This window comes from Patella vulgata, chromosome 6, assembly GCF_932274485.2.
Source record: "Patella vulgata chromosome 6, xgPatVulg1.2, whole genome shotgun sequence".
Taxonomy (NCBI): domain Eukaryota; kingdom Metazoa; phylum Mollusca; class Gastropoda; family Patellidae; genus Patella; species Patella vulgata.
Window position 1 is genome coordinate 23,880,813 of NC_065884.2, and position 13,217 is coordinate 23,894,029.

The 13,217-nt window shown below is 36.9% G+C and overlaps 1 protein-coding gene across 1 annotated transcript; it reads right to left on the reverse strand.

Moving 5' to 3' along the window:
- Positions 1–12,024: 12,024 nt before the first annotated feature.
- LOC126824309 (acetylcholine receptor subunit alpha-like) lies at positions 12,025–12,672 on the reverse strand (the record flags this gene model as incomplete). Its single annotated transcript, XM_050553509.2, has 2 exons — positions 12,493–12,672; positions 12,025–12,222 (listed from the first exon to the last, which is right to left on the reverse strand). Coding segments are annotated over exons 1-2 (378 nt in total), but the record flags the coding sequence as incomplete, so codon positions are not given.
- Positions 12,673–13,217: the final 545 nt, after the last annotated feature.

Sequence of the window (13,217 nt, forward strand, 5' to 3'; positions counted from 1 at the left end):
CCTTCTAATTGAGCTAGAATGTTCAACCTTGGTGTAGGGGTTAATGAGGTCAATGCCTTGATGGAGTGCGAAGATGATCATTTTCTGCTTAGGGTAAGCAGAGATAAGCAATTTGATTGGTTGATGCTTTGGAAGTGGAACACGATAACTTTAGTTCTAATTAAGTGAGAGTGATGAAACTTGGTGTATAGTTCATTACATCAATACCTTGACTAAGTTCGATGATGAGAATTTTTTGCTTAGGCCAACGAGCAATAAGCATGTTGATTGGTCAAACTCTTCTTCTAATTGAGGTAGAATGTTTAAACTTGATGTAGATGTTCGTCTTGACTGAGTTCAATGATTAACATATTGAGCTAAAGCTAAGCAGAAATAAGCATTGATTCTATCTGATAGAGAGTGATGAAACTTAGTTTATAGTTGATAATCAGTTTGATTGCTTGATACTTTGGAAAAAAATAGATGTGCGATTAATTAATATGTGTCATCTATTTATTTGGGGATTTCGGCGGGGGACATCAGCCTCACTGTTGGCTTGTTCTTGGTTCCTTTACCGTCAAATATTATTAAACCAACGTTTTGAAGAGGTACCCTCTTCTTCTTCAAGGTAATAAAACATTGAAAAATAATATCTTAAGGAAACAGAAAGGAGGTCATAGAGAACTATGACAACGAGTGCTGAAACCGAGAGAGATTCACTAGTCCGCCGCTTTAAGAAATGCTATAAATAATAGATATCGGTGGACTAATAAACCCCAACCCAACCCTAACCCTAATAATAGATATCAACGGACTCATGAACCCGCGGACTAGTGAGCATTCCCCCTGGAACCAAGAGCGCGCGAAAAAGCGGAAAATACAGATAAATGTTTAAAAGGGATAAAAAGTAATAATGGGAATGTTGGTTTGAGGATTATTATTAATACCAGTAGGTTCAAGAGTTTTAAAAGTTATAATCCAAAATATTTCTGGAGCTGGTCAAAGGCGGTGACTCGGAGATGACCGTTCTATACTATGATTAGAGGAGTTGAAATGTCTGCATATCGGACAGTCTGTATGGCTGTTAATATCTGATCTATGTCCATATATCCTATCTTTAGAGTTTTTGTTGAGTTGCAATTGGCACAGGTAATAAGATAAATACTATTACATGAATTGCCTTCGAGACGTTTGCTAATTACGAATTGTTTCTTGGTGCAGTTACTCATATAGTGTTAGTTTCTTCAGAGTGCCGAGTACATGTAATACATTTCTTACTGCATGTGTAAAATTCTTGTGTCTTGGGAGCTTTAGCTAGTTTAGACCTGATCAATTTATCGCCCAAGTTAAGAGGTCATATATACGCTACGACAGGATGGTTGGGTATAACAATCTTACATGATGAGATTTGTGAAGAATAGGCATGTATCTTTGTATAATTTCTGCAAAGTTTGGGAGCCTTGGATTGAAGGGTATAACAAATGGGATTCTGTTATCTTTCTTATTTTGCTTTTGTTGTAAAGCAGGGGACTATTAAATTGGTATGTCTGTCCGCCCGCCTGTCACACCTTTTGGGACACAATAACATTACTTCTACTTGAGCTAGAATGTTCAAATTTGTTTTCGGTGTTTATTAATTGAATGCATTGATGGAGTTAAAAGGTGAACATTTTCTGCTTAGGGTAAAAACAGAAATAAGCAATTTGATTGGGTTGATGCTTTGGCACACAATAACTTTAGTTCGAATTACGTAAGTCACATCAATACCTTGACTACGTTTGATAATGAGCATGTTCAGCTAAGGGTAAGCAGTCTGATAGGTCGAGATTCTGGAACACAATAACTCTCCTTCAAGTTGAGGTAGATGGAACACAATAACTCTCCTTCTAGTTGAGGTAGAATGTTCAGTATTGGTGTAGGTCTCTATTGGGTGAATGGTTTGACGGAGTTCGATCATGCGCATTTTCCACTAAGACAACCAGAGATAATCAATTTGATTCGTTGAGACGTTTGAACATAACTTGTTCTAATTCGGTGAGGGCGATGAAACTCCCGAGTATACAATGTAGATTCATTATATCAATATCTTGGCTAAGTTCGATGATGAGAATTTTCTGCTTAGGCTAAGTAGCGATAAGCAATTTGATTGATCAAGACTTTGGAACATAACATCTCTGCTTTTAATTGAGATATAGATGTTCATTAGGTGAATGTCTTGACAGAGCTAAGCAATTTCATTGGTCGTTGCTTTGGGACAAGATAATTTTGATTCTAACTGATGGAGAGAGTGATGCAACTTAGTGTATAGTTTCACTAACACGTACTTCAAAACCTGATGGTTTGATCGTGAACATTTTATGCTTAGACTAAGTATAGATAATCAGTTTTGATTGCTTAATTGATACTTTTGAAAAAAGATAAATGTGCAATTCATTAATATGTGTCGTCAATTTATCTCGGGATTTTAGCAGGGATCTCCAGCCTCACTGTTGGTTTCTTGTTATTATGGTGCATCTAAAGACATTATTTCCTCCTTCGAAATGGAAAAAAACAATATTTCGTCCGAAAATAAACAGATGACACATACTAATTAATTGCACATTTATTTTCTTGATAAGTATCGAGCAATCGAAATTGATTATCTATGCTTAAGTCTCAGCAGAATATGGTCACGATTTTGAAGTACCTGGTAGTGAAACTATACACTGATTTTACATATATTCCTGAAGCAATGGCCCGCGAAATCCCTCTCTGGCCATTGCTGGATTAGCTTCTGATACTTGCGCTTTTGAGGGAGAGTGTCTATTCTCCCCGTTCAATCAAAGCTATCCCCAAGCACAGCAACATGACAGCCCTTCTTTTAATCAGGGGCCTTCCCTAAAACTCTGGACAGTGATTTAAGGCATTAAAAACGGTGAAAGTGTTGTTCATCTCAAAACAGTTTTGTTTACATTATATCTGCGCTGATAGCCTCGTTTGTCACACAATCAGTTTTTCTGCAATATTCTGCTATGCACTGGTTAATTGGGGATAATAAAATCGTAAGTCATGACGTAACGTTATGTAAACATATTTGGTCCAATTTGGAGCTCTGTTTTGTATTGTTACGCAGTTAGCTGTTGGTTGTTAATCGGACTATTGACCAGTCATAATTTAGAACAAGAATATGCTTTCTTTACAGCAGTGAGTAGTGGGATTAGCTCTAACCAAACGAAACACTGCGAGGAGTATGACTCTCCATAAATTAAAATAAATGTTATCTTGTCCCAAAGCATCGACCAAATACAATGTTTAGTTCTGCTTAGCTTTAGCAGATAATGTCAATCATTGAATTCAGTCAAGTCATTCACATGAACAGCTACACTAAGATTAAACATTCTACGGCAATGTTATGTTCCAGGGGGATCACGTGGCTAAGTGGGTAGGACGCTGACTCGCTAGCCTGAAGGTCGGGTGTTCGATCCTGCATTGGCCGAGAAAGTTCATTCAGATTTTCCGGCGTGGTTTCCTCTTGTCAGTGATGCAGGATGGAGGGCCTGACAAGGACAACTGTCTAGTCGTTCGGATGGTACGAAAAACCGAGGTCCCGTGTACACATTGGCTGCACGTAAAAGATCCCTTGGTAGTTGGAATTCGATATAAGAGTAGGCCGTAGCGCCGCTGCCCGGGCAAAATTTCCCTCATAGCACACTGTATGGCGTATGCCCGTCTTCATTAGCCCCGGTTAGGAGCAGAACATTAGGACGTTAAACCCCATTTCATTTCATGTTATGTTCCAAATTCTTTACCATTCAAATTGCTTATCGCTAGTCATCCAATTAGTACCAAAGTTATCGTGTTCAACGTCTCAACCCATCAAAATGCTTATCTCTGTATGACCTTAGTGGAAAATGAGCATTGTCGAACACTGTCAAGGCATTCGCCTAATCAACATGTAAGAGATTTGAACATTCTGCCTCAATTAAACAGGGGATTATTTAAGGTATTGATATATTAAAACTATACACCTAGTTTCCACAAATTGCTTATCTCTGATTACCCTAAGCAGAAAATGCTCATCTTCGAACTCAATCGGTGGCTAAGTGGGTAAGACGCTGTCTCGCTAGCCTGGAGGTCGGGTGTTCGATCCCTGCATTGGCCCTAGAAAGTTCATCCAGATTTTCCGGCGTGGTTCTCCCTTGTCAGTGATGCAGGACGGAGGGGCTGACAAGGGCAGCTGTCTAGTCGTTCCGATGGGGCGAAAAACCGAGGTCCCGTGTACACATTGGCGTGCACGTAAAAGATCCCTTGACAGTTGGAATTCGATATAAGAGTAGGCCGTAGTGCCGCTGTCCGGGCAAAATTTCCCTCATAGCACACTGTATGGCGTATGCCCGTCTTCATTAGCCCAGTTCGGAGCAAAACAGTAGGACGTTAAACCCCATTTCATTTCATTTCATTTTACACGAACCTTAACATGGAAATCACATATCAGGAATATTTTAAATATTTACATTTGGAATAATTGTTCAATAGAGGTTGTCAAATGTAGATTTTGACAGGTGTCTGCATTAGGAAATGTCTATTCTAACAATTTGTTGATTGCGATACAGACACTGACAGGGCTCCATTTTTTCGAGAAGTCGTATGTTGATAGGGAATAAATAATGGATGTTGGCGATAATTAACTGTTATGATGGCGTTAGTTTTTTGTGTATAGATAATATTTTCTAAGTTCGGGAGAAAAAATGGTTAGAACATGTATTTCGGAATAAAAGATACAAGAAGAAAAAAACGGCAATCCCCCCCCCCCCCCACTTTGGTCAATTTCGACGTCAGCGAGCACGAGAAGAAAAACAACAAAAAATCGGTCTGGCCTTATGGAATTCGTTAATTGCTTGGGGTACATTAAATGCTCAGTCTTTATGGATTGAAATTTTCTGTGTCTGTTGAAATGAAAATACCGCTTTGTATCAATGTCCAAACTTTTTTATTCTCGTTACCATGAGAAAACCATATATTTTAAAGCATATTTATATGTTACGATAACAAAATAAAAATCTCGTGTATCTATTTATTTTATTTTTAACATTTCCAAAAGGTATGTTTGTTAATGTTAAGTGTGTTACCTTTTCAAGAATTTACATCTACAATAATTGGCCAAATACTGAAGTCAATTAGAATTGAGGTACAATATACTTTGAGATAATATACTGTAACAGATTTGTCATATTTGATAATAAATAGTGAGAATAAGAATGATGCACATAATAATCTGTAAGCCTGTTGATGCATTCAAAGTTTTCTTATCTAGCCATTCCCTACATACTGCCAAGAAATATGTGTGGTACAGAAACTATATCTGAAATTTGATTGCGATTCTCCGATCTTAGTCCAGTCTGTCGGGAATGTAACCACGTTGGCATCGGATGTTCTCGATGTGTACTGTTATAATTTGTACCGTCATTAAGACAGAACATATACTGATGATGGTAATACATATATATGGTGTATGATTTGACGTAGTAGGTAGCATACTGCTGACAGTTCTCGTAAAAACAGCCAAAGATACGTCTCCAGTTTCTGGGCATACTCAGTCGAACCTATTAATGAGATTTGTTGGTAAATATGTACAATCATGATTCACAGGTATAATATACTACTTTCTGTAAGAGATATTCGTCAAGTTAAATATGGGAACGTGGTTAATATCAGATCCACCTAAACGGCTTTAGTGGTTTTATAAGAAATACCACGCGCAACTGGGAAGTTCAGTGGGAAAGAAATAATAACGTTAGCAAACCAACGTCCTACCCACCGTGGCTCCCTTGAACGCATAGCACATTTCTCATGGTTTTACAAAATCCGCTTCCAAACATATAACGTTTTAAAATTTTATGTACAAAAAATGCATGAGTATTATCTGATATTTTGCAACTTTGTAAGAAAGGAAGTACCGATTTGTTAAGATTTTATGTGTTGCATTGTTTAAATGTTAAGATGCAGTCAATTGTATGTAGTGATATCTAGTTCTCTCAATTCCACCCCAACCAAACTCTCCACGAAGATGGCACATGGCAAATGTGTCTATTAACCTTTAGTTTAAATTCATGTATCATATCACCACAGATTACCTTTGTTTCACGTGCTGTTTTGCTTGTTTCTGAATCTGTAAACAATAATTAGTCAAGGCCATAATATTATTATACATATTGTTATTTTGCACAAATCTCGTCATCAATATTACTACATTATCCAATTTTGAGCAAACTTGAAATGCAGGGTTATGTCATAAAGGTCTCGGTTCAAATAGTAGAGATCACAATTTTATCCGATTTAAACAAATGTCCTATAGGCTTATCTTGTGGAACTGTTGTTGTAAAAACACAACAAACAAACATTTCAATATCAAAGTCAAATATCTTGTAGCATGTGGTACCACACAGGGAGATACGTGGGTCTGAGAAGAATTTTTTTTAACAAAAATGATTTCTTTTTTTATGTCCGATATCTTTTTGAACTCTTTTTGTGAAAACTAATAAAACCTCCATCCCACAGACACATATTTATTTAGTCGAACTTCTGTCGTTGTTTTACAAAGTCAATATCTTGAGGAATTCTTGTGGTGAAATATTCAACACAAAAGCACCAAACCTTGCCATAAATGAACTGGGGAACCCCGTCTTGTAGAGGCGTTGTCAAAATTTCAAATATGTCGCAAGGAGGGGATAGGTTGTTGGTGGTATCCTTCGCAACTCTCATTGCAACGTTTTTTAATGCTGTGAAAGTATGATTCTCGCATGTTATCGTCGTGAACTGATGTTAAATTCACAGCGCGCTGCTCTGGTTTGTACCAGTGGTCTTCTTCACATGATTTGCTTTATACTACTCCCTAAATAATAAAGCCCTATCCTTTCAATTGTACAATTTGTGCTTTCCATATGGTGAAAAAAACAGTGTCGTAAAATTTTTGTCGACAAGCTTGTGGAATGTAGTACCACATAGAGAAAAGGGATCTAGTGTAATAGTATGGTCTCTGCAACCATATAAAATCTTTAACTAATTTTTGGGTTCCACATATTGTACATAAGTCATATGTCACACACCCAAAATGAATAAGTCATAAGTTTATATATAAAAACGAAATATTTAATAACGAAATAACACGTCTGACACGCTTGGTGGAAAGTTTCTACTGTCCAAATAAGAATGCTTCCCGGCATCATTAGACTTAGTAACCAATCTTCATAATTAATTATGTAACACTTTTCCAATTAAATAATTGGTAGAACTGTCTCAAAGACACTGTCAATGATTAAAACACTCGAGCTGTCGGCTGTTTAAACACCATGTAGATTCTTAGAGGGGAGATACCGTTGAGGTTAAAAACACACCATCTGGCATCGTGTCATGGTGAATATAACATCTAATCTTGATAACTTATTACTGTTTTCATCTTTTCCATTGTGCCGCTGGGTTCTTCTAGCATCTATTTACTACTTTCCGTTTCTTTGGTAAATGGTATATGTCACAAGTTGAGATGATTTTGAAAAACCTCAATTGGAAGAATAATGTAAAATCTGATGAGTAAATAGTATTAGTGGTGATGATTTGCTCAACATAATCGATTTGAAGAACACCGTCTAGAAAAAAGTACACCGAAGCGTTTGCTGACGCGGTTCCATTGCAAGTTTCGATTAAACTCAAAAGTCTCGATATAATCAATGAATTCGAAATGTCCGATTTAAGCGAAAAAAGATTTAAATGTGCAAATGACAAATGTCCTTAAATAGCGGAACGAGGCTAAGAAGTGATGGTGATTTGTAACACTGCACGGGACTTTGATCAAATAATTCTAATGAGTATGTCACACGAGTTTCAATAAACGCGAGAGTATCAAATTTGACGCGAACAATCAACATAATTAGCCACGATGCTTTTTGTCCCCAATCCGTCAAGGTAAGCATGGGGACATTTATAATGGATCTGTCCGTCCGTCCGTTATACCTTTTGGGACACAATAACTCTCCTGATTGAGTCATAACGTTTAAACTTGGTGTAGCTGTTATTAGGTAAAATACCTTGCTGGAGTTCGAAGATGAGCATTGTCTGCTTAGGGTAAGCTGAGATAACCAATTTGATTGCTTGATGCTATAGGACACGATAACTTTGGTTCTAAGTAGGTGAGAGTATTGAAACTTGATGTATAGTTTCATTATATCAATACCTTGAATACGTTCGGTAATGACCATTTTCTGATCAGCTCGATAACTTTGATTTTAATTTAGTGACTTTGACTTGATGATGAGCATTACATAATACATTGACTCGATGATGATTGGTAGAGATTTTGGAACACAATAACTCCTAATGGATGTAGAATCTTCAAACTTGGCGTAGGTGTCTATTAGGTGAATGCCTTGTCAGTGTTCGATCATGTGCATTTTCCACTAAGGCTAAGGCTAAGGCGTTCATTATGTGAATGCCTTCATGGAGTTCGATGATGAACATTGTCTGCTAACGGTAAGCAGTTTGACTGGTTGATGCTTTTGATTATAGTTCAGCGAGAGCTATGAAACTCCGAGTATAGATTCATTTTATCATTACTTTGACTGAGTTTGGTGAGAATTTTCTGCTTGAGCTGAGGAGCGATAGGCAATTTGATTGACAAGGTTTTGGAAACGTATCAAATCTGTTTTTAATTGCAGTAGAATGTTGAAACATGGTGTAAATGTTCAGTGGGTGAATGTCTTGGCCGAGTTCAATGGTAAACATTATCGGCAAAGGCGAAGCAGAGCTAAGCAATTTCATTGGTTAATGCTTTGGGGCACGATAACTTGGATACTAATTGATGAAGTGTCACGAAACTTAGTGCTTAGTTTCACTACCAGGTACTTTGAAACCTTGACTGAGTTTGATTGTGAACATTTTCTGCTTCGACTATGTATAGATAATAAAGTTGAAGATCAGTTGCATTAAAAGATTACTTTAGGATGTTTGTATTAGTGGGGGGGATTTTCCATTTAATAAACTCCAATACTCCTCAAATACGTCATGTTGATAGATAGCTGCTATTATTAAATTTACTCTTATTGTATTTTAAATGTGAGTACATATCATATTATACACAAGAGTGTCCTAATTAGAATTACGCTCATTACCAGCATTCGTGCTAGCCCAAAAACCAAATAACGGATATTCGTGGCATTGATAAGGCGGTTGGGCTGAGAAAAATGATGGCCGTGATTTCAAGGAATTCCACTATCATTTAACTAATATTGGAAAAGCTATTGAAGTGAAGGGTCCTTTACTGTGGTGCCAAAGTTCATAAAAACACAGAAAATCGGTGACCGCTGGTACAGCAGAAAATGGTAGAACAATTAGTTTGTCGGAAGGCCAAATGAAAACTGGACAAAATTGAGTGTAATCTGTATTTAACAATTCAATAGCGGGGCTGATGAAGCTTAATAGATGACAGTCATTAATTGATAACACATTTAACATTTTTGTAAAGCATCTAGCAATCAAATTGTTAATCACCCGGCATAACCTAAGCAAAAATGTCGAACCTAGTCAAAATATTGATGTAATGAAACTATATACCAAGTTTTTTTTAATACAAATATATATACCCCCCCTCCAAACCTCTCAATATTCCAGGTGCAGTCATCTTGACCAAAATTCTCGATCGTTGAAATGGCTTATTTCTACCCAGTATCTAAATTAGTCAAGGCATTTACCTAATGACCAACTGGACCAAGTTTGATACAGGCAGGTGGACAGACTGACCGGTGGGCGGCAGGGTACAAAAACAGAAATACAAGTAAAACTTCTAAAAATAATAGTTGTCCGGGATTCTACAGCGGTCACCGATTTTCTGTGATTTAATCGACAGTCTGTTATGTTAATCTTTCCGTTCAGACCATGTAAAAAAGCAATAGTCCACAAAACAACATTTGGCACCGCTGACCTTCTAAACACCGTGCAGATTTGTGACATTCCACGTGATATTCATCGCCGAGCTCGGAAATATGGCCATCATTTCTCAGCTTAGCCGCTTTATTTTGACCTCCAGTACCCGTTATTTTTCCGTTACTTTCGGGATAAAGGTGAACAGTTCATTATTTAACGGTTCACTGAATATCGGAATCCATCCATATCTCATCATGTTAATTATTTTGTGAAGTAAACTCGCCATCTTGGCGCAAATGTTTTGAGGTTGGTGACCACCCAAACACACCAACTACGCGGCGTCTGTCGTGACTTAAGAGTGACTCTTTTCAATATGCTTGCTATGCAGCTTCCGCCAGTGGTAGGCCAGAGATCAAATTAAATTTAGTTGATACTTGATGAATGAAATCGTATTAGATCTGAGGCAACTCGAGAATTCTTAATTTCCAAATCTCTAATGGAATTTCCTCCTATATTGATCAAGGGAACCAATTAATCGCCAACGTGATGCAATAGGAACGAAAATGTAATAAACTACCACAAAACGAATAACTTTTTCACAAAATTAGATCATTTTGTAAAATTCGAATTTTCCTACCAAAACTGACGACCACCTTGAATTGTTTCCCAATATTGACTCGGCAGTATAATTAATCACCATGGAATTGGATTCAGCTACTACAAAAAGGCATGTTGATCCCAAACTCAATCATATTATGATAATATACGTCTAGACCGACTATAAATCGTTATCGGATGATGCGGCATTGAATTAAAATGCTTAAACTATTACGCTACAATTGCCCAGCGTAAATTACTATATAAGATTAAATAACTTGAACACTATCCGAAACAAAATATTTAGTCGTATAGCGTGTACCACCACTAACAGAACCGATCTTCCCATTTAAATCCTTTACTGGACCTAAAGCAAATATGTTAAGCCCCTCGAATGCCAATACTGATATGATCATACACACTAGTTAACATAAGGCTCACAAATGTGATTATCCGACGCGTACTACCTATTAGAGAATTTTGGCAAGCGTAAATTCCTGGTCTTTATCCGTTTGAATTTTGCGTGTGACGTCATCAATGTGTGTGTGTGTGTGTATTTCTCATACGTGGCACCTTTCTCAAAAGTCCCTATAGCATTGTCGTCTTTTTACTGTCGTTTTTGCTACTTTTCTACGCTGAAATGTTGTATCATTGCGTTCTTATGAATATATGTGTATCCTAGAACACGAAGGTGTATAATTTGATGTGATTTTAACCATGATAAAGACTGGAATTTAATCATTATTTTTGATGGGTTTTTACGTGATACGGATGGGAAAAATTCCGCTTGCCAAAAGTCTCTATTATCTCTTACTATACTTACAATAATGTGTATACATGTAGTATTATTACACTTACTGTATAATCACCTGTAGGGTAATAAACTAATGTCATGTAACATTAGGGTTTGCAGTTGCTGTATTAATCCTAAAGGACCATACATACTAACAGTCCGTGGAAATATATTTATACGTGAAATATATGATTGAATAACAAGAATGGTGCACATAATCATAATTAATGTTGAGACATGCAATATTGTCTAATGTCATTTCTTAACAATTCTAAGAAGGCTGCTGGTATACTAATGTGTATCTGTCGGATCTTCATCAGGTAAGCCTGGTAAGACAATAAAAAATGATGGTACACGGTCAGTGCGATTTGCGTCCCCTAAAAACATCAATTTTTGGCCAGACACTAATATTCATTAAGATACTCTATATTTTGAAATAACATACTGTTCCAGATATGTGTTCATATTTTATAACATATAGCGATAATAAGAATGACGCACATAATAATCGTTGTACATGTCGACACATACAAACATATCTTGTCCAGGCTCTTTCCTACACACTTCCAAGAAATATTCTTTTCCACTGAAACCATATCTGTATCTGGAACTTTTTTCCGATTTGTTGATCTTCGACCAGCTAGTCGCGTAACACAATGTAACCATGGTGGTATCGGGTGTTCTGTACCTTTTCGGTGTACTCTTATGATTAGTACTGTCATTAAGACAGATAATGTACTGATGATTATCAGACAAGATAGATAGATGGTGATATATGGTGTACGATTCGACGTAGTTGGTAGCATACCACTGACAGTACTCATAAAAACAGCCAAAGACAGTAGTACTGTCAGAACATAGCTCAACTTTTCACCAGAATCAACTGGAACAGCAAACACGGCAGCATTCAAAAACGACAGGATGATAACCGGTAAGTATACATTCAGAAGTATGAAAGTTGGGCGTCGAGTCAATGTGAGTTTGACTGTCACTTTTGATAACTGATCATTCTCTACATTTGTTTCGTTGCTTCCGCTCAGTTCTTCTATTACCCATTCACCATTTTCTCTTGTCCGAAGCGTTGAAAAATTGTCCTTTAATACCAGTGTGAGTTGCTTTTGAGTAAAGTCAATAGGAAGAATTTGAATGTCACAGATTTGCTTATCAAAAGGAAAGTGTGTCATGTCCAGTGCACAAAATGTTGTAAATACGGCCGCAGGTTTCCAGGTTACGGAACCATTTTGAGTAACCTGAAACGGACTGGACTGTTTCGAAAACAAGTCTCTCTCGTGAACAGAATTGATAATCATTATGTGAGGTAACCATCGTTTTTCTTTTGGAATATTTATAATGTTTATACCTCCAAAGTTATCTGGGTTCCATTTTAAAAGCTCGTCCGTCCATTCAACCATGAATACGACATTAGTAGTGATAGTCTGCTCCACATCATCAATTTGAAGAACACCTTCTAGAAGTAATTCTACACTGATTTCCATTATCTTTGATTGATTTAACAATGGTCTGACCAACTGACTGTAATTTGACAGAAGATTCGTTTCAAGTTTCTGTGCATCCTGGTAGGTTGCTGAAGCGTCTCCGCGGAAAGTTTCGATTAAAATCAAAAGCATCGAAAAAATCATTTTCAAGATAAACCGGTTTAGGCCAATTCAAATTGAAATGATTTTACTTACGGTACAAACGACAATATCCTTGCGTCGCACAAAACTGATGGTGGTGTGGCAACTGTGATACATAGTTTTAATTAAGCAGTATCAATCAATAGATAAAAACCATTCAAATAATGATTTATATCTATTTTGTAAATGTAAAAAAGCAGCAATAATCGTGTCAACAAGAGATGAAACCATTAGTGATATTTGTTGGCAAATACAATTATTATTGTTCCCACATGAAATTATTTTCAGAATAAGTCTTCTCGGTTAAATATGTGAGCTTG